Here is a 25,849-nt window from a genome sequence, read left to right as displayed (position 1 = left end):
TTCCCAAGCAATTTTCACATATTATATCTGAAGCACTTCATGAGAAGTTGTGTTTTTCATTTTTGAGTCCAGTGGGTTATTTTTGGTGGGTTCTGGGCTCGGTGTATCGCTTGTAGCAAACGCGTTTTGGAGTTCTAGTGACTCCTTCTTCAGTGGCCAAGACAGCTATAAATCAAATTGATACCATATAACTGAATAGGGTGAGTCACAAAGCCAGAGCACCTTCTACATAGTAGAGAAGGGACGTGAGCCACCAAGCTAAAATATTGTGTATAATTAATATTACTGTGGGGCACTAAAAGGGGCATTAATATTACTGTGGGGCACTAAATGGGGCACTAATCGGCAGTCAGCCATCTTAGATGAAGGTGAGGAGGAGTTTTTTCGCACCCCTGCAGCCCAGATCGCTGTGATTGGCTGGCTAGTGAAGACCGGCCCATCGCAGCGCCGGCAATGTATGGAGCTGCAGGGCGGCTCGGCTAGAGGTGGGAGAGGCTAATGACATCAGCCCATGTCTCCTCCTAGGTCAGGGAGGGGACACCAGACACAGATTTGTAAATTAACCATTAAGCAAACTCAGACTGAGAACATTGAAATGCCACTGCCACAGAGGCCCCCTAGAAATGGAAGATGGGTTACTGTAGGTTCTGGTAGACTGAGAGTTGTGGATAGAAGACATGTCCCACAGTCTGTGGCTCTCCATAATTCATTTGCAGCACTTTCAGAGTGCAAGAGCAACATGGCGGATGGCTCAAGCACAGTGGGTGAGAAACAATCATCTCCCATGCCTAAAGTATGCAAGACTGCAGCCAAAGACAAAAAGGAGAAGGTGAGGACTGATAGTAAGCAGCTGTTGGTGGGCGATTCCATCATAAGAGGTGTGAAGTTTGAGGAGAATGGTGTTGTAAGATGTCTCCCTGGTGCTACCGCTAGCAGGGATAGACGACGGATCCTTAATATTGTTAGGCAAGCAAAACAGGAAATGGAGGTGGATGTTATTGTCCATCTGGGGACAAACGATCTGGCTTGCAATGAGGTTTCAAAGGTGAAAGAAGCTTTTCACACACTTGGAAAGGATATACAGGAGGTTGCATCAACTGTTTCATTCTCTGCAGTTTTGCCTGTGCATAACCTTCAGCATGACAGGAAGATGCGCATTAAGGAATTCAATGTATGGCTTGGTGAATGGTGTCGGAACCAAGGGTTTGGCTTTGTGTCTCATGTTAGCTCTTGTTGGAATGGAAAAGAACTGTACAAGAAAGATGGTTTGCATCTTTCTCTCAAAGGAACGAATGTCCTCGGTGAACAGTTCCAAGTATTTGCTAAGGAGCATTTAAACTAGGAAAGGGGGGGGGGCAAAAGAGTCATAATCCAGCAGTCCGACTGCCCCCCGGAACAATGCCAGAAGATGCCAGTAGCACAAAGGTTAAGAAATGACAAGCTCAGATTCTTATCTACAAATGCTCGCAGTTTAGGGAATAAGATCAATGAACTTGAGGCTATAATGGCATCTGAGAATATAGATGTAGTGGCTGTTACTGAGACGTGGTTCAAGGGAAGTAATGACTGGGATATATCAATACCAGGGTTCTCTCTATACAGGAAAGACAGAGAAGGCAAGAAGGGGGAGGGGTGGCCCTGTATGTGAAAGACAGCATAAAATCTAATTTGATACAAGTTAGCGAGAACAATTTAGAGTCAGTTTGGGTTACCTTGCAGCTTGATAATCATAAGGTAACTCATGTAGGTGTGATATATAGACCACCTAGCCAAGTCAAAGAATTAGATGATCTACTAGTTGAGGAAATAGCTAAAATGACATTGAAGGGGGAAGTTATCTTCCTGATGTAAACTGGAAAACCAAAATAGCTAGTTCTGCCAGGAGTACAGATATTCTAAATTCCCTACTGGGATTATCTCTACAGCAAGTAGTTGAGGAGCCAACCCGGAAGGAGGCCATTTTAGATTTAGTATTCACAAATGGGAATTTGGTATATGATATTACTGTAGGGGAAAGCTTGGGATCTAGTGATCACCAGTCAGTGTGGTTTACTATAAGTACAGTGACTGAGTCACACCACACAAAACAAAAGTTTTAGATTTTAGAAAAACTGACTTTTCTAAAATTAGATTAGTGGTATACGAGTCCCTATCAGATTGGAACAGTTTCATTGGAGTCCAGGAGAAATGGGACTACTTAAAAGAGGCACTATTGAAGGCAACAGAAAATTGCATTAGGCTTGTCAGTAAAAGCAAAAAAAGGAAAAGGCCACTGTGGTACTCAGCAGAAGTGGCCAAAATCATTAAAAACAAAAAGATAGCATTTAGGAATTATAAGAAAAACAAAACGAGGATGACAGGCTAATTTACAAGATTAGGCAGAGAGAGGCCAAACAAGTTATAAGAGCTTCTAAAGCACAGGCAGAAGAGAAATTAGCTCAGTCAGGGAAAAAAGGCGATAAGGCATTCTTCTGATACATAAATGAAAAAAGGAAACTAAAACAAGGAATTACAAAATTAAAAACAAAAGAAGGAAGGTATATGGAAGAAGATAAAGAACTAGCTGACTGCCTCAATGAATACTTCTGTTCAGTCTTTACGAAGGAAAATGAAGGAAAAGGACCTCAGTTAGGAAAGAAGACTAATGAATCTTTTGATGCATGTGTCTTTACAGAGGAAGAGGTTCTAAGTCAGCTGTCTAAAATCAATACAAATAAGTCACAGGGGCCTGATGGGATACACCCAAAGCTATTAAAAGAGCTCAGCGGTGAACTAGCAAAACCATTAACAGATTTATTTAACCAATCACTGGCAACAGGAGTCAACCCAGAAGATTGGAAATTAGCAAATGTTGTGCCGATTCACAAGAAAGGTAGTAGGGAGGAATCGGGCAACTATAGGCCAGTAAGCCTGACATCAATAGTGGGGAAATTAATGGAAACCATACTTAAGGAGAGGATTGTGGAACATCTAAAATCCCATGGATTGAAAGATGAAAAAAAGCATGGGTTTACTTCAGGGAGATCATGTCAAACTAATCTTATTGATTTTTTTGATTGGGTGACTAAAATAATAGATGGCGGAGGTGCAGTAGACATCACTTATCTAGACTTCAGTAAGGCTTTCGATACTGTCCCACATAGAAGGCTTATCAATAAATTGCAGTCTTTGGGCTTGGACTCCCATATTGTTGAATGGATTAGGCAGTGGCTGAGGGACAGGCAACAGAGGGTTGTAGTCAATGGAGTATATTCAGACCAAGGTCTTGTTACCAGTGGGGTACCTCAGGGATCTGTTCTGGGACCCATATTGTTTAATATCTTTATCAGCGAAATTGCAGAAGGCCTCGATGGTAAGGTGTGTCTTTTTGCTGATGACACAAAGATTTATAACAGGGTTGATGTTCCTGGAGGGATACACGAAATGGAAAAGGATTTAGGAAAACTAGAGGAATGGTCAAAAATCTGGCAACTAAAATTTTATGTGGATAAGTGCAAAATAATGCACCTGGGGCGTAAAAACCCAAGAGCAGAATATAAAATCAGTGATACAGTCCTAACCTCAGTATCTGAGGAAAGGGATTTAGGGGTCATTATTTCAGAAGACTTAAAGGTAGGCAGACAATGTCATAGAGCAGCAGGAAATGCTAGCAGAATGCTTGGGTGTATAGGGAGAGGCATTACTAGTAGAAAGAGGGAGGTGCTCATGCCGCTCTACAGAGCACTAGTGAGACCTCATTTGGAGTATTGTGCTCAGTACTGGAGACCATATCTCCAGAAGGATATTGATATTTTGGAGAGAGTTCAGAGAAGAGCTACTAAACTAGTACATGGATTGCAGGATAAAACTTACCAGGAAAGATTAAAGGACCTTAACATGTATAGCTTGGAAGAAAGACGAGACAGAGGGGATATGATAGAAACTTTTAAATACATAAAGGGAATCAACAAGGTAAAAGAGGAGAGAATATTTAAAAGAAGAAAAACTGCTACAAGAGGACATAGTTTTAAATTAGAGGGGCAAAGGTTTAAAAGTAATATCAGGAAGTATTATTTTACTGAGAGAGTAGTGGATGCATGAAATAGCCTTCCTGCAGAAGTGGTAGCTGCAAATACAGTGAAGGAGTTTAAGCATGCATGGTATATGCATAAGGCCATCCTTCATATAAGATAGGGCCAGGGGCTATCCATAGTACTCAGTATATTGGGCAGACTAGATGGGCCAAATGGTTCTTATCTGCCGACACATCCTATGTTTCCTATGTGTCCCTTCCCAGAAAGACCCAAAAAAGATGTTAGGTTTGTTGCAAAAGGGGAATACGAAAGGACACCATTTATCAGTGCGACACCTGCCCTGATAAACCAGGCCTCTGCATGAAGAAATGCTTCCGAACCTACCATTTATCCATGGATTTTTTATTTAATTCTTTATGCGCCCTGTAATATTTCCATATCTCTGATTTAGTCCACCTCACGTGCATACCCACTTTCCAATTTTTTCTGTGAGACACCTGTTTGGTAAAAAGTACCCTTTCCACCACTTAAAATGTTCGTACGGGGGTGCTGTTTCCATTTCGAAGGGGTCACTTCTTGGAGTTTTTCATTTCTGGGGACCTCAGGAAATTTTTTAAATGCGACATGGCAGCTAAAATCCATGTCTGCCAATTCAGGCCTTCAAAAACCATATTTTGCACTTTGCCTGTAGAGGCCTGCTGTGCGCCAATACAGCAGGCTACAAGCACATATGGGGTGTTCGCAAAATGGGGAACATATACTGCGGTGCATTTTCTCCTTTAACCCCTTGTGAAAGTGAAAAATTGGGGTCTGCTAGCAATTTTTCATTTTTACAAATGTCTGCTTCGAAATCCTCTCTCTAGTATTTCTGCCTTCTGTGAGACACCTGTTTGGTAAAAAGTACTCTTTCCACCACTTAAAATGTTCGTACGGGGGTGTTCTTTCTGAAATGGGGTCACTTCCTGGGGTTTTTCATTTCTGGGGACCTCAGGAAATGTTTTAAATGCGACATGGCAGCTAAAAAAAATAAAATTTTTCATTTTCACAGCCAAGCGTTTCCTAATTCTGTGAAACGCCCGATGGGTCAAAGTGCTCACTACACACCTTGAAATATTCCTTGAGGGGTGTAGTTTCCAGAATGAGGTGACTTTTGGGGGTTTCCATTGTAGGGCCACCTCAGGGTGTCTTCATATGCGACATAGCTCCCAATTACCATTCCAGCTAAATCCGCTCTCCAAAAGCCATATGGTGCTCCTTCCACTCTGAAGCCTGCTGTGCGCCCATACTTCAGTTTTTGAGCACACATGTTTCTGTAAACCCCAGATTCAGGGTAATAGATTTTGAGTTTTCTTTGGATGTTAACCCTTAATTTCTTGAAGATAAAATAGATTAAAATTTAGAATCTGCTAAAAAAATGTGAAATTTTGAAATTGAATTCCCATTTTCCTTTAATTCTCGTGGGGCACCTAAAGGGTTAACAAAGTATGTAAAATCAGTTTTAAATACCTTGAGGGGTTTAGTTTCTAAAATTGGGTGATTTTTGGGTGGTTTCTAATATGTAAGCCCCAGAAAGTGACTTCATAACTGAACTGGTCCTGAAAAATTAGGGTTTTGGAAATATTGTTAAAAAGATTTGCTTCTAAACTTCTAAACCTTCTAACGTCCCAAAAAAATAAAATGTAATTTTCATAATGACCCAAACATGAAGTAGACATGTGGGGAATGTAAAGTAATTACTATTTTTGGAGGTATTACTATCTATTATAAAAGTAGAGAAGTTAAAATTTGGAAACTTGCTAATTTTTTAAAAATTTTTGTCAATTTGGTATTTTATTATAAATAAAAATGTTTTTTTTTTTTACTAATTTTTACCACTGTCATGAAGTACGATATGTGACGAGAAAGCAATCTCAGAATGGCCTGGATAAGTAAAAGCGTTTTAAAGTTATTACCACATAAAGTTACGCATGTCATGTTTGCAAAAAATGGCCTGGGCAGGAAGGTGAAAACAGGCCCGGGGTTGAAGGGGTTAATATTACTGGGAACCACATTATGACATAGCGACTTAACACCCTGTGTTAAGCCACGTCCCCACACCCATACTTCCCCTTTGGGGTGTGGCTTAACTTGGCTGGTATATTTTGTGGGGAAAGGTGACAACCGTAGATCCTAGCCTGGTTACAACTCGCAGCGCATGCATAAGACTGAATCTCTCAATATCACTTGTATAATGTACAGCACATGATCCTGGAAGACTAAGGAACATTTAATAAAGCAACATTTAATAAGTACCAATGAAAAAGTTGTTATTGTAATCATACTTTCATACATGGAGGCACTCTTACATACATACTTTCATACATGCAGGCACTTATAAATATTTTCATACATGCAGGCACTCTTACTATACATACATACTTTTTATACATGCAGGCAATCTTACATACATACTTCCATACATGCAGGCACTCTTACTGTACATACATACTTTCATACATGCAGGCACTTTTACATACATACACTTCCATACATGCAGGTACTCTTACATACACACACTTGTACATATGCAGGCACTCTTACATACATACATATGTAAGCCGTGTACCGGGGTGGGCTCCCCAGGATACAGCAAAGTCATGAACGATAAGAGCAACTCAAACACTAGTTTTGCCAAAACCATTTTTTTACTTAAACGTGGTCATGAAAGCAACAATAGATGCTGGTTACACACAAATAAAATTACATACACCCAGCCAGGGGCTGTGGCCCTTGTGCTGTACAGCGCTGCGCCCTCTGGTGGATGCTGAAGGTATTAACGGTAAATTTACCCACTGGCGGGCTCAAATAGACCAGCCACGCCTTATGCAGCGTACTCAAGTTGTGTTTAGAAATGTTCCTGGGTGTTGTAGTGCAATAGACACTAACCTGAGACGGCTGACTCTCTGCAAGGGCAGGTGATGATGAGAAATGTTCGTGACGCCAGTGCCAATTAAACGGTGGCACGCCGTTTGCTGATAGCAGGAATAACTGAGGAACCACGGGATGTTAAAGCAGAACTCAAACTTTAGTAGTCATCATACAGGGACATTGATGGAAACGCAGTTCCTTTGCAGACAGTTGGTTGCAGTACATTTGATGCAGGCAATATAGATATAGCAAGGTGACTTCAGAGTGTTAAACACAGGACTTGCAGTACAGGCAGCTTGCACTCTATTCCTGACTGATCCTGGGACATAGAAACTCTTCTCCAAGGCCCGATACCCTAGCTCTGGCGTATATCCTTGGGTTTATAATTATAAAGTACCTCCTCTGTTGTCTTGAGTACCTCTTGCTTTCCTGGATTTGCCTCTGTCTCTATCTCAGCTCCCTCAGGCTCTTTACCGAGGTGTTCCTGCTTCTGCATATGTGAACTCAGGAGGGGAACCTTCTCTTTGAATCTGGAACCCGGTTACAGGGACTGCAATACCCTCTCCTGATCTGCAGGCTTCCGGCCTGGACTTGTCTCTGACATAGTCTAAACTCCAACTGCTATAGACTGACTTTAGACTAGACTGACTTTCCTTACCCTGACTGGGCCTTATATAAACTAGGGCTCCCTAGCTCCCTCTAGTGACTAAGAGCTGGAATGACACCCCTAGCAGGCCTGTACATGCACATTTCACAGTAACAGGGAAATACATAGCATGACATTACATTATCTTCACTCATATCAACCTCCCCATAAATAAGGGGAAACGACAGCACAACAAGTGACCCTTTTGTAGTGACGGGCATTACCGTCCCCGTACACTACACTTACCCGTTATTACCCTAGAGTTAGGAACAATTGTTGGGTGCGTAATGCCGGCTAACCTGCAGTATAGCACAGCAGCTTACAATCTTCTTCCATGCTATAACAATTCCCTCCCCCAACAACTGGTTAAACAGCACGTGCCTATAGTATTTCTCATAATTACACCAGCCTGGCTTGAATTAGTTGTGAAGCTTCTCAGCTCTCCGGTGTGAACTGACACTTTAAACGTTAAGTCCTTGTTAAGAGCAGTTAAAGAGGACCTTTCACCAGAGGAAAGCCTCTAAACTAACTATACAGAAGTGTAGAGCGGCGCCCAGGGATCCCGCTGCACTTACTGTTATCCCCGTGCGCCGCTCCGTTCGCCCGGTATAGCCTCCGGTATGTAAGTAGTTAGGCTCCACCCACTTGATCCTGCCGGCGTCGTCTTCTCCTATGCTGTAGCGCTGGCCAATGGCAGCGCTCAGTTCATAGCCAGGCTATGAGCTGAGCGCTGCGATTGGCCAGCGCTACAGCATAGGAGAAGGAGACCGCGGCAGGCTCAACTGGGTGGAGCCTAACTACTTACATACCGGAGGCTATACCGGGCGAACGGAGCGGCGCCCGGGGATAACAGTAAGTGCAGCGGATCCCTGGGCGCCGCTCTACACTTCTGTATAGTTAGTTTAGAGGCTTTCCTCTGGTGAAAGGTCCTCTTTACAGCATTTGCTGCCTGACACAAACAGTAAACCTAACTGACTATAGGCCTGGTCTCAGTCTCTAGGATCCTAGGCACCAAAACTTTATGAGATGCGTGCATGATTAGGCTCCATTCAGACGTCCGTATATGTTTTGCGGATCCACGGATCCGCAAAACACGGACACCGGCAATGTGCTTTCCGCATTTTGCGGATCCGCACATTGCCAGAACTATATAGAAAATGCCTTTTCTTGTCCGCAATTGCAGACAAGAATAGGACATGTTCTATATTTTTGCGGAACGGAAGTGCAGATCCGCAATTCCGGATCCGAGCGGGACAAAGTCTGTCCCCATAGAAATAAATGGGTCTGCAATTCTGTTCCGCAAAATGCGGAACGGAATTGCGGACGTGTGAATGGGGCCTTAGTCTTACCAACCTGGGTCTGCTTTGTGTAAGCTGGTGACTGTGGAAGGAACGAGGGTTTCTCTAACCAGCGTGTGGTACCGCAGTGTCTGTGGTTGTACTCCTCAGCTTCCCTATATTGTTTTCGGCCTAACTCAGCTGGAGCACGCATATATGTTGTCCGCTCTCTATCAGGAATAAAATAAATTGTTACAGCACATAGCGGTGAGTGCCGTCCTTTTGTCTCTATCTGTACATAGCTTCCCCTATATTGTGTTGCAGTACAAAAAAAAAACTTATAATGTCCTATCAGTACAAAAAATACCCCTTATAATGTGTGCCAGTACAAACAAATACCCCTTTATAGTGTTTGCCAATATAAAAAATATTTGCTATAATGTCTATAATTATATTTGTTATAACATGTGCGAATACAAAAATACCCCCTTACAATGTGTGCCAGTACAAAAAATACCCCTTTATAATGTTTGCCAGTATAAAAAGTGTCCGCTATAATGTACAACAAAAAGTCATCTTAAAAGGTGTGTCTCTTATAACATGTGCAAAGTACAAAAATGCTCTCTTATGTTGCCACTTGCCAGTACAAAAATGCCCCTTATAACATGTGCCAGTACAAAAATACCCCCTTTTACCCCAATAGATCTAATGCCCCATAGTGCCCCCCCTTATAATTTGTGCCAGTACAAAAATGCCCCTTTCTAGTGCCCCCAATAGAACCAATGTCCCCATAGTGCTCCCCCACAGGTATAATAATGATTTCCCCCCCCCCCCATAAAGACCTAACGGCATGCTGCCAATGAAAAATAACAACCTCAAATGCTTACCTCCATGCTGCTGTCAGCTATGTGGTGCAGGACACAGGCCTCTTCTGGTCTGTGTCCAGAGCTGTATGTTGCCCGGCTCAGGTAGCGCTTCATCATTATCGCGTACCTGCGCTGGGCCTCTGATAGGCTTGAGGCCTAGTGCCTGTAGCCTATCAGAGGGAATGGCGGGGCAGGGAGATATCGCTCCCATGACCCTCCGCAGCATTTGACTGTATTGCCATCCTGAGGACAGCGATACAGTTGATGAGCGCTTCTACAGTGGAAGTGCTCATTGCCCACGGCCCTGCCTCAGCCCCCTACTTTTCCCTAGGTGGCACTGCCACTTCACCTCGCCACATTGGCAGTGACCCCCTGAGTCTTAAGAGACGTCAGATGGCTAAGCCGTTGAATATCATAGGATGTGCTCATTAGCCACGGCCCTGTCTCCACCCCCCACTTTTCCCGAGGTGGCGCCACCTGATTGCCTCACCTCGCCTCGTTAGCAGTGCACCCCTGAGTCTAAAGAGACATCAGAGAGTTATATACAAATTTTTAGGCCAAGTGGAGCATATTCAATTCGTGTGGAATCGGCTCTGAATCAAATCGTTTGAAGAAGTTGTCAAATCGGGCATGAAATGAATTTCAAGAAATTCACTCATTTATAGTCTGAAGTCTTTCTGAATGCAGTTGTACTTTCAAGTACCATCTCAGCAAAGTAAAAGTGCTTCAACTTGATACACCCTGTTACAACTGCACTGACTCTCTGTACTACACAGAGGTCTGTTTCATACACTGTATAGAATCCCAAACGGTCAACTGACCAAAAAGAAATCCCTTTTGGGATTCTATACAGTGTATGAAACAGACCTCTGTGTAGTAGAGAGAGTCAGTGCCATTGTAACAGGGTGTATCAAGTTGAAGCACTTTTACTTTGCTGAGATGGTACTTGAAAGTACAACTTGTCATATATAACCTGACCCTTACACAATGCATTCAGAAGGACTTCAGACTATAAATGAGCGAATTTCTTGAAAGGGATTTCTTTTTGGTCAGTTGACCGTTTGGGATTTTGTTGAAATTATCCCGAGGGTCCCATCTAGGGCCTTCACTTTGATTAATACACTGTATAGGACATTTTGCACTAGGCTTCATGAATTCCCCATATACACTGGATTCCACAAAAGTAGGCAATGTTCTCCGCTGAGATTTGTGTTGTTGTTTTTTATACTACCGTAATTAGATTTGGTGGACGCAAAGCAGCAGGGTTTGGTGCAGCAACAGAGTGTGACTTGCAGAGGAATAGTTTTATGTATGTGTGGAATTCCTGTCCCTGGACAGCACTGAAGGGCTGCATTCTCCATTATCACTCTCAGTGTGAGAGCAGTGGAGATGCCTTTGCCACACTTTGTGAGCTTCTCCAGGTTCCAGTCCTCGCATGGGGACAGTAGCAGGTTTTGGAGGAAAGATGTCCACCTGGAGTCTTCAAGGACTGAGGCCAGGAAAAGCCTCCAGCCCATAATCTGTATGCTTTTTGGTGGAACTGTAGTGAGCGGTTTACCTTCTTTGCCACTGTCTGCAACATGATCTTATTCTGCAAATTAAAAATGGGCTACCAGTACCACCAAGCGGCCATTGCAAACCTCTGCTTTGTGGGAGCTTGTACCATCACGCCTGTCCTGGTAGGCTGGTCAGCAGAGTTGTTCATTGGAAGAACAAGAGTGATTTATATCTGCACTTTCCTGCACTTTGCAGGTAGGTATCTATGAGACCTACATGTATATGAGTATGTATTATGTATGCAGCATAGATGTACAGATGTATGTATTTATATTCTTGTGTACATGTATACATGTATGTATGCACGTTTGTATGCACTGTACATATAGCCTGCACGTACTGTATTTACATACCCACATACATTCATATATATATGCACATTCGTGCATATACACAGAGAAGAGATGTGTGTACATGCACGGATGTATGTGTGAGTGTGTATCGATGTGCATATGCATGAATGTGTGTACATGGGTAGAAGTGTTTATGGAGGTGTGTAATTGCATGGATATGTGAATGTACAGATTTGTGCACATGCAAAGACTTGACTATGGATGTGGTTATGTACATGAATATGGGAATAGAAGTGTTTATAAACTTGAGTATGTGCATGGATATGTGAATGCATTTGTGTACATGCATGTGTGTATAGATGTGTGTTTGTGCATGGATATGTGTATGGTTGTGTGTGTACAAATCATGCATATAGATGTGTGTGTACGGTTGGGTGTACATGAATGTATATGTCTATGAATATTCTCACTGCAGTCTCCCCACCACCACCACCACACATACACACGATCAGCTGTTATCATGGTGAGGACTGCTCTGAATGGATGTCGGTAGCCCCATCTTGTAAGTGGACCTTCATCACACCCTAGTAGGGGGTATATACTGACTACATAGAAGTCAGTACATCCAGCCATTGTTTTGGGTGTGTGTTTTGTAGATCCTTCAGTTGGGGTGTAGCAAGTTAGGCCCTGTAGTGAGTGTGGCTTGATAGACCTTGCTGGTAGAAACCTGCAGTTGGGCTTACAAAGCCTACAGTTATGGTACATTTTGATAGACACTTAGGGGGTCTATATAAGGTAAGTAAGGTAGACCCTGTAGCTGGGTGCCAGTAGGTTGGTTTGATGACTATGGGAGCTGTAACAATGATAAGTCAATATTTGGGCACCTGACATGTTTGTTTTTATGCCCCCAGGAACGGTTCTGCTGCCAGTAGTTGCATTCCCCTTTGAGGACTTTTTACATAGACATGCATCACATCGCGCACACACTGGCTCGGAGGGAGCAAACTCTTCTTTTCAATGCTGGACTTTTATGGCATCCATTGGAACCGGAGGGATTCGAGCCATCATCTGCCCTTTAAGTGGCCTATGGTCTCCTGGGCTATAAACAGAAGGAGCTGATGTCATTTTTTAACTGGTCAGTAAATCATTGACCTTGTCATTGCATAAGTCAAGTATATTTTCATATAGTGTTAAGCCACAGCCTCAGTTATCTGCTACTCCTCTGTATGTATTATTCTCAATCCCAGGTGCCACTGTTCAATGTGCAGAGTTTGGCCAGAGGATATAGAACTGGGCTTGTGAGCCATGTAAGGATGGACAGGAAAGCCCTGTCACAGCTTAAGATTTGAGAAGCGACACATTGCTCACTGATCAATGCACTGCTATAATATCTACTTTGGGCCCCCTTCCCATGATGCCTCACACATAGAAGCCTTTGTTATCTGAAACAGTATCACAAGGAAGCCCTATAAATGTGACAAAGAGAAGATAGTGGACACCAGGGCATGTGAAGTAAGAGGTAAATCCCCTCTACACATCACATCTCTCAGTTTTTGATCTATGATAAAGTCTGTTTGTTGCCTTCCTTAATGGAACTTACCACTTACACAATAATAAGCTTTTATGATCTGTAAAATTCTGTATGTGGTGAGCTCCCCCTAGTGGTGAATGCAGGAAGAGGATGTGATCTTGGATGTGTGAGCAGAGGTAGGCTCTTAATGAGAAACACAGCACTCCGCTGTAAAGTTATATTATGACTACGGTACTGTGCAAAGTTTAGGCAGGTGGGTGGGAAAATGCTGCAAAGTTAGGGTACTTTCACACTTGTGGCAGGACGGATCCGACAGGCTGTTCACCCTGTCGGATTCGTCCTTCCGCTATTTCGCCGTTGCCGCCGACTACCGCTTCGTCCTGATTGTCTATAATGGGGATGGGAGCGGAGCTCCGGCGCAGTACGGCAGTTCGCGGTGAGAGGCCGCGACTAAAAGTCGGACCATGCAGGACTTTTAGTCCGGCGGCCTTTCGCCATGCACTTGCCGTGCTGCGCCGGAGCTCTGCCCCCATCCCCATTATAGTCAATGGGGACGGAGCGGCGGCTTCCGGCGGCCAGGGCGAAAGGAGGATCAGACAGGGTGAACAGCCTGTCGGATCCGTCCTTCCGCAAGTGTGAAAGTAGCCTAAGAATGCTTATAAAAACTGAAGTGTTAATAGTATTTAGCAACTAACAAATGCAAAGTGAATGGACAAAGTGAAATCTAAATCAAATCAATATTTCCTGTGGCCACCCTTTGCCTTCAAAACATCATCAGTTCTTCTAGGTACACTTGCACACAGTTTTTGAAGAACTTGGCCGTGAGGTTGTTTCAAACATCTTGCTAGAACTAACTACAGATTTTCTGTGGATGTAGGCTTGCTCAAATCCTTCTGTCTTTTCATGTAATCGAGACAGACTTGATGATGTTGAGATCAGGGCTCTATAGGGGGGCCATATCATCATTTCCAGGTCTTCTCTTCCCTCTTTACACTGATGATAGGTCTTAATAAGATTGGCTGTATGTTTGGGGTTGTTGTCCTGCTGCAGAATAAATTTGAGGCCAATCAGACACCTCTGTGATGGTATTACTTGAAGCATGTATTTCCCAGTAAGGACACCATTAATCCAAACCAAATCCCAACTCCATTTGCTAAAAACTGTCTTGCAGCAGATGAAAGACACATCGGGACACATTTACTGAGGGACTTTTGACTATTTTACGCAACAATAGTCGCAAGTCCCCTTTTTTAACTAGCCGTGCGACAATATTTAGTTGCACAGCTGGTGTTATGCTGTATTTGCTAATTTACTAACATCAATGTACGGTAGTTTTTACACCTGCCACAGATACGCCAAATTTATGATGAGGTGCATGCCTCGTCTTAAATTAGACAAATCTTATGGCAGCACAAGGGGGAACTAAGACCAGCGTTTTGTTGTTGATAAACTAGTAACACTTCTATTTTTTAAAGGATTCTTAGGGCTCTTTCACACCTGCGTTGTTGTCTTCCGGCATAGAGTTCCGTCGTCGGGGCTCTATGCCGGAAGAATCCTGATCAGGATTATCCTAATGCATTCTGAATGGAGAGAAATCCGTTCAGGATGCATCAGGATGTCTTCAGTTCCGGAACGGAACGTTTTTTGGGCCGGAGAAATACCGCAGCATGCTGCGCTTTTTGCTCCGGCCAAAAATCCGGAACCACTTGCCGCAAGGCCGGATCCGGAATTAATGCCTATTGAAAGGCATTGATCCGGATCCGCCTTAAGCTAAACGTCGTTTCGGCGCATTGCCGCATCCGACATTTAGCTTTTTCAGAGTGGTTACCATGGCTGCGGGACGCTAAAGTCCTGGCAGCCATGGTAAAGTGTAGTGGGGAGCGGGGAGCAGTGTACTTACCGTCCGTGCGGCTCCCGGGCGCTCCAGAGTGACGTCAGGGCGCCCCAAGCGCATGGATCATGTGATCACATGGATCACGTCATCCATGCGCATGGGGCGCTCTGACGTCATTCTGGAGCGCCCGGGGAGCCGCACGGACTGTAAGTATACCGCTCCCCCGCTCCCCACTACTACTATGGCAACCAGGACTTTAATAGCGTCCTGGGTGCCATAGTAACACTGAAAGCATTTGGAAGACGGTTCCGTCTTCAAATGCTTTCAGTACACTTGCGTTTTTCCGGATCCGGAGTGTAATTCCGGCAAGTGGAGTACACGCCGGATCCGGACAACGCAAGTGTGAAAGAGGCCTTAGCCTACTTTCACACTACCGTTTTTGCTGGATCCTGCAGGGTTCAGCAAAAATGCTTCCGTTACTGATAATACAGCCATCTGCATCTGTTATGAACGATCTGGTTGTATTATCTTTAATAATGCAAAGACGGATCCGTCATGACCTCCATTAAATGTCAATGAAGGACGGATCCGTTTTCTATTGTGGCAGATTGTGGCAGAGAAAACGGATCCGTCCCCATTGACTTGCATTGGGGGTCATGCCGGATCCATCTTGCTCCGCATCCCAGCACGGGAAAGCAAACTACAACATGTTGCGGTTTGCTCTCTGGTATGGGAACGCAACTAAACGGAACGGAATGCATTTTGGAGCACTCCGTTCTGTTCAGTTCAGTTTTGTCCCCATTGACAATGAATGGGGACAAAACAGAAGCGTTTTTTTTCAGTTTTCCGGTATTGAGCCCCTATGAAAGATCTCAATACCGGAAAACTAAAACACTAGTGAGATAGTAGCCTTACTTTGCCACATCTTTTCCACACCTGCCCAAAACTTTTGTACAGTACTGTATCTATAAAGGTTTCCATCAGTCAAAAATATATATATTTTTTCTCATTGACTGTTCCTATAAAATAAACAAACCAGGAAAACTGGGAGGTGAACGAGATGTATTTTTCCAGACTTTTTGGTTATTTGCTTCTCCATAAGAGCTCATTCAATTACACTTGTTCCCACATGATGCCAGTGGCTGCATCTTATATCAAAAATGGCAATGAGAAAAATATATATCTTTTTAATGGCCCAAAACTTAAAATGCGATCAAACAAGTGGTATCAAATAAACCCTGTTAAGCTACGCCCCAAAAAGCACCAATTTTTACCCTTGTAATCGTGACTGATTGGGAAAGTTGGCAACCCTACACAAGTACATTGGGTATTCTCAGGCCTTTTACGCCAGTCTTCATTTGCCAGGTGTGCTGCCGGAGGATTTGTCTAATTTATGTAAAAAAAAAACTACACCAGCCCCTGACTGGAGTAGTTTTTACTTTTTACTCCTCTTTTATGCCTGTTTTCAGGTATAAAAGATAGCGGGGTACATTTAATAAGACCGGCTTTTTACACCGTTCTTAGTTTCCCCCACAGCACTGCCGGTAAATACGTCTAAGTCCTCATGCATACGGCCGTTGTGCGGCCGTTCTGTGCATTGGGACTGCTATTTGCGGGTCCCCAATGCACGGGCAACATCCGTGCGGCGGCTTGAATGGGTTCCGTGATCCGTTTGCACCGTAAAAAATAGAACAATTTGAATGTGGACTGGAGTATAAAAGTGTGATGTCACCGCTCATTCTTGCCTTTGTTTTGTGTCTTTAGGTTTTATTGGCTCGTTAATCTTAATTCCCTGGTTGTGTTTGTGGGAATCTCCTATATACAACAGTCTGTGGCCAAGAATTTAGGATTCCTGATTCCATTTATGTCCATTGTTATGGCCTTAATTACCATTCATATGGTGCGTAATGAGCTAATCTTCCAGCCAGTAACAGGTAAGCAGCATCCACCCTCTCTGTATGTCTCTGTGACTCTCATGATGTTCTATAGGGGACGTTAAAAATGAATAAATGTACTTGCAATAGTTCTGGACTAACAAGGGGCACTAAAGAGAATAAAAAGGAAAAGTTCAATATGTCCAACCAAATCTATACAAAACTATCCTACTCCAGATAGTGAGAACAGATACAATTCACAGTCATTTACGTTAGAGAAAAATCTGCAACAAGATGCCATTTGGATGCACAGGACTGTGTTTTTACAGATCCGTTATTTTGTGTTCAACTGACAGACCAGAAAAAAGGAAACATACCTCCCCTATCTGATGCACAGGATCCTGTTTCTGTTCTTCTGACGGATTATTATTATTATTATCATTAAAGTGCCCTTCATTCCATAGCGCTGTACATATGAAAAAGGGGTATACATACATAATACAGACAATTGCACTAGGCATGAAACAAGACGAGTTCCAAACTGGTACAAGAAGGAGAGAGGGCCCTGCCCGTAAGGGCTTGCAATCTACATGGTATGGAGGAGGACACATTAAGTGAGGGTTAAGTTGGTCTTGGCGGATTAGAGGCAGCAGGGTCACGTTGTAGGCCTATCTGAAGAGGTGGGTTTTTAGGTTTCTTTTGAAGGATTCCACTGTAGGTGAGAGTCTGATATGTTGGGGTGGTAGCGAGTTTCAGAGTTTGGGGAGAAAATCTTGGAGGATATTGTGGTAAGAGGTGATAAGAGGAGAGGAGAGAAGGAGGTCTAGTGAGGATCGAAGAATACGTGTGGGGATGTATCGGGTAAGTAGCTCAGAGATGTAGGGAGAGACAGGTTGTGGACAGCCTTGTATGTATTTGTTAGTATTTTGAACTGAATTCGCCAGTGAAGGGATTGACGGAGGGGAGAGGCAGAGGAGTAACAGGGTGAGAGGTGGATCAGTCAGGCAGCAGAGTTAAGGATAGATTGGGGGGGTGTGAGGGTGCAAGATGGAAGGCCACAGAGGAGGATGTTGCAGTAGTCTAGGCGGGAGATGATGAGGGCATGTACAAGCATTTTCGCAGACTCAAAGTTGAGGAAAGAGTGGATGCAGGAGATGTTTTTGAGTTGGAGGCGGCAGGTAGTGGAAAGGGCTTGGATGTGCGGTCAGAAGGAGAGGGCAGAATCCAAGGTCACTCCAAGGCAGTGGACTTGGTTGACCGGGAAGAGTGTGCAGCCATTGAATGTGATAGATAGGTTTGTTGGGGGGTTGAGCAAGATGGAAGAAAGATGATGAATTCTGTTTTATCCATGTTAAGTTTTTGAAAGCGAGAGGAGAAGAAGGAGGATATGGAAGATAGGCATTGTGGGATTCTGGATAGTAGGTGGTGATGTCGGGACCTGAGAGGTAGATTTGGTGTCGTCAGCATGAAAGTGATACTGAAAGCCATGGGACTCTATGAGCTGTCCTAGGTTGAAGGTGTAGATAGAGAAGAGCAGGGGTCCTAGGACAGAGCCTTGCGGGACACCAACAGAGAGGGAATGAGACAAGGAGGTGGTGTGAGAGTGGGAGACGCTAAATGTCCACTCCGTGAGGTATGATGTGATCCAGGAGAGGGCCAGGTCAGTGATGCTAAGAGATAAGAGAGTTTGTAACAGAAGGGAGTGGTTAACAGTGTCAAAGGCAGAGGACAGGTCATGGAGAAGGAGGAAAGAGTAATGTTTTTTGGTTTTGGCTGTTAGTAGGTCATTGGTGACTTTGGTGAGGGCAGTCTCAGTTGAGTGGTGGGGTCGGAAGCCAGATTGTAGCCGGTCAAAGAGGGAGCAGGAGGAGAGATGAGAGGACAGTTCAGAATGGACATGTTGCTCAAGTAGCTTTGAGACATATGGAAGAAATGAGATGGGATGATAACTGGACAAATAAGATGGGTCAAGTGAAGGCTTTTTGAAGATGGGTGTAATGGTAGCATGTTTAAAACCAGAGGGGAAGACACCAGAGGTTAGTGATAGGTTGAAGAGATGAGTTAGGGCTGGGATAAACACTGTGGTGAGGTTAGGGATGAGGTGGGATGGGATTGGGTCAAGTGCACAGGTGGTGAGATGTGATCTGGAGAGTAGAGACTATCTTTTGTTTGAAGTATGTGCCAAAGTCCTCTGCTGAGATAAAAAAAAAAGGGGGTGGGGGTGCTAGGGTACAGAGAAGGGAGTTAAAAGTGTTAAAAAGTTGTTTAGGGCTGTGGGACAGGGAAGATATGAGAGATAAGAAGTAGGCCTGTTTTGCATCAGTGAGTGAGTATTTGAAAATGAGGAGGGATTGCTTGTATGTGGTGAAGTGATCCTTAGAGTGGGATTTCTTTCATCGCCGCTCAGAAGCCCTGGAAGCTTGTCTGAGTTTTTTGGTCAGGTTGGTGTGCCAAGGTTGTCTGTAGATTTTTGGGGTTTCGTTGTGTGTGAGGGGGCAACAATGTCCAGAGCTGTACTTATTGTGGTGTTATATAGGGTGGTGGCAGTATCTGGGTCTTGTAGGGAACAAATGGTAGAGAGTGGCAGAAGAGAGTTAGAAAGGCAAGCGAAGTCGAGATGTTTAAGGTTCCTGCGGGGGGGTGTTAGTGTGTGGACCGGGGGAGCAGCAGAAGAGACCAGTGAAGAGAAGGTGAGTAGGTTGTGGTCGGATAGGGGGAGAGGAGAATTATAAAGGTTAGATAGGGAGCAGAGGCGGGTAGAGATAAGATCCAGAGTGTGACCATCTCTGTGGGTGGGAGCGGAAGACCACTGTGAGAGGCCGAAGGAGGAAGAGAGTTATAGGAGTTTAGAGGCGGCTGAGTGGCAGGTGTCAATAGGGATGTTAAAGTCACCCATGAAGATAGTGGGGATGTTGGCAGAAGGAAAGTGTTGGAGGCAGTTTTTAAAGTGGTCAAGAAAGATGGTGGCTGGGCCTGGGGGGCGGTAAATGACAGCTACTTGGAGGTTGGAGGGAGAGTAGATGTGAACAGAGTGTACTTCAAATAAAGTTAGTTGTAATGGAGGGTGGCAGTGGAGTTGGGCTGTAGGAGCAGGTGTCTGATAGGAGAAGACCAACTCCTCCACCATGTTTGCTGCCGGGGCGGGGGGTGTGAGTGAAATGAAATCCACTATAAGAGAGTGAAGGAGGGGAGGAGGTGTCAGAGGTGTCAGCCATGTTTCTGTGAGACCCAGAAAGGAAAGTTTTCGAGAGATGAAGAGGTCATGAATGTAGGACAGTTTGTTACAGAGCGTGCATTCCATAATACTCCTGCAAGCGGAACCAAAGGAGCAGGGGTCAGAGGAATGGTTATTAGGTTTTAAGGGGTTGCAGAAATTTGTAGAAGGAGATTTGTAGTAGGAGGTAGAGGTGATAGTGGGGATTTGCTGAGGGGGGCCTGGATTTGGAGAGATATCACCAGCAATAAGGAGAAGCAGAGAAAGTGTAAGTAGGTGAGAATAAGAGAGGGCATGAGGTATCTGTGTGTGTTTGGGAAGGAAGTGTTTTACGTTGCCAAACAGGTTTGTGCAAGCGGTCAGATGAGAAGGTAAGATGGAGGGAGAGATTAATAGTTCCTTGCTGGGTGAATGGATGTGGGGGTATTTCAGGAGGTTTTGGAAAAATGGAAAGAGTAAGATGAAAGATTGAAACATTGTTTGCATTACCTATTTTTGTATTTACCTTTGGTCCGCTTCTGGTTATATTCTGGTATAATTCGGTATGTGCACTTAAAGAGCTGCACTTGAAAGATGTTTCATTGAAAAGACCAAGGTCGGAAAGACCTAAGGACTTAGATTTATACCACTAAGTGTTCAATCAGGTGTGAACAAGAGGGGAGGGGGCTACATTTGGCCTAATCAAGGGAGGACTAGATACAAGGGTTAAATAGTCAATGTAAACAAATACTCAATAAATCCATCAGGGGAAGAGACTTTAAAAGTTTAATGCAGACATACCAGGGGATGAGAAGGAAAGATTAGGGGTGTGGACAATATCAGACTCTGGAAAAGTTGGGTGCAGCAGTTAGGTTCAATGCAGACATACCCGGAGAGGAGAGAATTGGGTTAAGGTCAGTAGACAGTGATGACAAAGTGTATTCCATATCCATAATATTACATTCTGGTATAATTCGGTATGTGCACTTAAAGAGTTGCACTTGAATGATGTTACATTGAAAAATTAAAAAAACCGAAGAAGAAAGGAAAATGAAAAAGAAAGGAAAAGGAAAAAGAAAGGAAAGGAAAATGAAACAGAGATGTGAACTCTGCCTTAGGGCTCATGCACATGAACGTGTGCGCCCCGTGCTGTTGACCGCAAATTGCGGGTTAGGGGTGTTATTTATACACTGCAATACTCATGTGGGCTGGTGTATGTCAGCAGAACTGGGTGCAAATTAAAAACTAGGTCATGAGAACACCCAAGAAATGTTAGGATTGGTAAAGAGACTTATAGCGTGTCCAGACATTTGAAAGGAAAACATTATAGAGATTCATTTGGTAAGACATTTTGGGCAATAGAAAAAATTGTGGTGGATGGGTGAAGATATTAATAATAATAATAATAATAATAATAATAATATAATAATAATATATATTTATATAGTGCCAACATATTCCACAGCACTTGACAATTGAAGGGCTCATGTACAAACAGATTAATAAATTACATAGCAACAAACAAGTCAACAATTAAAACAAGAGGAATGAGTACCCTGTTCGCAAGAGCTTACAATCTATAAAAAGATAAGCGTTACACACAAGGTAATAAGTGCCATATTAACACAATACGGGAGTAGATATACAGCCACAGTCACCAGCCGATATTTGTAGTGCTTCTGAGTGCATGGAGTGTGGATAATGGATCAGGTTCAGAAGAATGATGCTGAAGGGGTGGTGGGGCGGTGAATGGGGGAGAGTTAGATCAGGGTATGTAATTGGCTAACCAAAAAGATTTGTTTTTAGGGAGCGCCTAAAACTATGGATGTTATAAATGAACCTAATTGCTTGGGGTAGGGCATTCCAGAGAAATAGTGCAGCTCGGGGGAAGTCTTCGAGATGAGGGTGAGAGGTTCGAAATATGGTGGATCTTAGTTGTAAATTGTTGGCTGAACAGAGAGCATGGGTAGTATGGTAAACAGAAATGAGGGAAGAGATGTAGGGAGTGCAACACTGTGGAGAGCTTTGTGGGTGAGGATGAGAAATTTAAATTGAATCCTATATTGTATGGGTAACCAGTGCAATGACTGGCACGGCACAGGCATTAGAGTAGCAGTTAGACAGATAGATGAGCCTGGCTGCTGTATTCTGGATAGATTGGAGAGGGGAAAGTATGGTGAGGGGGAGACCAATTAGTAATGAGTAATCGAGGCAGAAATGGATCAGGACAACAATGAGAGTTTTTTTTTTTTTTTTTAAAGTAGGATAAGGGCAGATTCTAGAGATGTTTTTAAGGAGTAGGCGGCATGAGCAGGCAAGAGATTGAATATAGGAGGTAAAGGAAAGATCAGTTTTAAACATAGCACCGAGATAACGGGCGTGCTGTCTAGGCCTTATGGTAGTGCCACACACAGATGGAGATATCAGGTTTTGGTAGGTTAGTAGGTGGAGAAAACACCAGTAGTTCAGTTTTTTGAAAGAATTCCGTTTCAGATAAGAGAGAACATGATGTTAGAGACAGCGGACAGACAGTCACTGGTGTTCTGTAGTACAGAAGTGTATAGTTAAATTAAATTAAATTAAACACATAGGAAGGTTTCTGGATTTATACACTGAAATCACTAGCACCAATAGGGTTAAAAGAAATATGTCTTCAGAAAATATTTTGTAGAATTTTTGGTGATTTTGTTTTATTTTCCATCTCCTTAATATACAGTATATTTAAAAACAAATCTTAAAATCATAATCATTTCACATTGGCCACTAGTCCAAAAATATGTCAAGACTTCTTCCTTTTCCTTAAGAGCAGCCACATGGACCATAGACACAATAAACTGTAGGGAACACATCGACTTCTATGGGAGATTTTGGTAGGCATGCTATGTGACTTGTGCTGAGGTTAGGAGGCAGTAGATAAGCTGTGATAGCTGTGAATGGTGGATCCTTTGTTATCTACAATGCATTTTGAAAGTCCTCAGACTCCTTCAATTTTTCACATTTTGTTATGTTGTGGCCTTGTTCTAAAATAAAAAAAATTAGAAAACTCAAGTTTTTCCAAATCATTCTGTACTCAATACCCAATAAGAACAAAGTGAAAACAGAATGTATGAAATCTTTGCTAATTTATTGAAAAGGAAAAACTAAAATCTTGCATTGACATAAGTATTCAGATCCTTTACTCAGGACTTTGAAGCGACTACTGCTCCAGTCTTCTTGGGTATGATGCCACAAGGTTTCCACAATTGGATTTGGGTATTTTCTGCCATTCTCCTCTGCAGATCCTCGCAAGCTCTGTCAGGTTGGATAGGGACCATCAGTGGACAGCTATTTTCAGGTCTCTCCAAAGATATTTGATTGGGTTCAGGTCAGGGCTCTGGCTGGGCCACTCAAGGACATTCACAGAGCCATCCCTAAGCCACTTCTGTGTTGTCTTGGCTGTGTGCTTAGGGTCATTGTCTTGTAGGAAAGAGAACTTTTGGCCCAGTCTGGGGTACAGAGCACTTTGGATCAGGTTTCCATTAACAATAAGTATTTTACTGAGGAAAGGCTTCTTTCTGGCCATAAATCCCAGATTGGTGGAGTGCTGCAGTGATAGTTGACCTTCTGGAAAATTTTGCCTTCTGCATACAGGATCTTTGGAGCTCAGCCACAGTGGTCATTGGGTTCTTGGTCACCTTACTAAGTTTCTTTTCACCGATTACTTAGTTTGGTGGGGCGGCTAGCTCTAGGAAGAGTCTTGGTTGTTTAAACGTCTTCCATTTAAGAATTATGGTGGCCACTGTTCTCTTGGGAACTTTCAGTGAAGCATACATTTTTTGTACCCTTCTCCAGATCTGTGCCTCCACACAATCCTGTCTCTGAGCTCTACAGGCAGTTCTTTCCTCCTCATGACTTGGTTTTTGCTCTGATATGTATTGTCAGTTGTGAGACCCTATATAGACAGGAGTGTGTTTTAACAAATCATGCCCAATCAACTTAATTTACCACAGGTAGACTCCAGTCAAGATGTAGAAACATTTCAAAGATGATCAAAAGAAATGGGAGGCCCCCAGAGCTAAATTTCAAGTGTCATAGCAAATGATCTGAATACTTATGTCCATGCCAAATTTTTGTTTTTCCTTAATAAATTAGCAAACATTTCTAAAATTCAGTTTTCACTATTTTATTATGGGGTATTAGATGCAGATTTATGGGGAAAACATGTTTTATTTTATTTAGAACATGCCTGCAACATAACAAAATGTGAAAAAAAGTGAGAGTTTCTGAATGCATTGTACAGTATATATAGGGGATATCTCTCATTGTAATTCTGTCTGTGATGGTAATGAGATGGCTGCTGAAAAGTTACCAACACAGAACAGGAAGTCTTAAAATATTATTAGGCATAGTGGCCAGTATGAAAAGTGCAAGATTTCAAATATTATTTCTCAAATATAGCGACATTAAAAATTAAAACAAAAATCACCAAAAATCTAATATACTACATATATCCCCTTAAATAGACCCTGTCATCTTTCTGGAGCACTATTAGCACTATTGCTGAGTCCTCATTGCTCATGTTCATACTCACTCCATTCGAATGCTGTACGCCAGGACACCACATTTCCTTCTGCTTAGTGCCTGGAAATGTCCCGAGCTGAGAAAGGGGTGTGTAATGAAGGTGCCACTTGTGTCTTGCTGGTGGACAACAAAACTGTGGGAGCTGTTTGTGCTTGTCTGCAAATCAAATGATCCTCTCTACCAGTGGTTTGTCTGGGCCATTAGGAGCCTGTTCTTGGTGTGTGTGCGCCCTCACTCACTTCCTAACAGCTTGTTCATAATTTCCTAGATTGCGGGCAGTTCATTGAAATGACCATCCTGCTACTCTCAGACTGATGGTATGCCCCCTCTCAAAGTCTGCATTTTAGGTAAAATGTCTTTGAGTGCTTCATAGAGGCATATTTAGAGGTCAATGATCTCTTACCAAGAGACATGCCGTGGATGTGTTTGGGATGACCCCAGCGCTACGCTGGGTCGCCCAGACATCGTCGAGGCGTCACGTGTTGCTGCTCTCCAGAGGGAATGGTAAGATGTGGTGCACCCCAATAGAAGATAAGTCCAGGGAGGCAGGGTTTGCAATGAACCAGTGTGCTTCTTTGCTGGAGGAACTTAAGTGCAAAACAATGTAAGCAATGCATTTTGCTAGATTCTCCAGTCTCCTCCCTGGCAGAAGAAGGTTTCATGCTGAGGAAAGGCCTGAGCTAATTGTCCCTCTCATTCTCTGAAGGTTGGTACCCTGGCCAAAGGGCTGGCGGCCCATAGTCTCTGGGTCAGTTGTCCGGATGGCTCTCTGGTCAAATGGTTAGTGACCCAGGGTCTCTGGAAAAGTATCCCCGTCTCAGCATCTTATTCTGGTCACTGGTTCAGTGTAGCAGAGTCTCTCCTACTGAACACTGGTCCATATCTGAAGACAACTAACAGCTCTGACTTCTCCACCTTTATACAGTTTCTAGCTAACTAGAACCTACTAGTAGGGGTGTAGTGAAGAAGCACAGTCTAACAGAAACATTGTTGCAATACCAGTCTGCCACAAACTTGTACTGAGCCTCAATACAAGTCAGTGGGAATGACTAAGCAGTTTTGAGACATAAACAGCAGTCTATATACAGCTTAACCAGACAAAGGGGTCAAAAGTTCACAGTGTCAGTTTTTTCCCCTCCAAAACTCAATTCTGCGTATTCTCTATTGGTAACTGTAGAAATTTACTAGCTTCTCAGTGCATAGGTAGAAAGTCCCAAAGTCTCTCAGAATGCTGCTTGCTGTATATTATTCCTTTCCACAGTGCAGTGCAAATACAGTGCAATAACAGTGCAAATGAA

At 43.3% G+C, this 25,849-nt stretch overlaps 1 protein-coding gene across 1 annotated transcript in view; it reads left to right on the top strand.

Annotated features, from left to right (window-relative positions):
* The first annotated feature begins 11,098 nt into the window (after positions 1–11,098).
* Positions 11,099–25,849, top strand: part of SLC15A5 (solute carrier family 15 member 5) — a 30,705-nt gene continuing 15,954 nt past the window's right edge. Inside the window, 7 exon segments of the mRNA XM_040431395.1 lie at positions 11,099–11,160; positions 11,256–11,461; positions 12,471–12,511; positions 12,513–12,585; positions 12,588–12,640; positions 12,642–12,694; positions 16,689–16,862. Of these exon segments, the coding sequence (XP_040287329.1) occupies positions 11,099–11,160; positions 11,256–11,461; positions 12,471–12,511; positions 12,513–12,585; positions 12,588–12,640; positions 12,642–12,694; positions 16,689–16,862 (662 nt within the window).

This window comes from Bufo bufo, chromosome 1, assembly GCF_905171765.1.
Source record: "Bufo bufo chromosome 1, aBufBuf1.1, whole genome shotgun sequence".
In the NCBI taxonomy this organism is placed as follows: Eukaryota; Metazoa; Chordata; class Amphibia; order Anura; family Bufonidae; genus Bufo; species Bufo bufo.
This window is presented reverse-complemented; position numbering and strand designations above follow the sequence as displayed.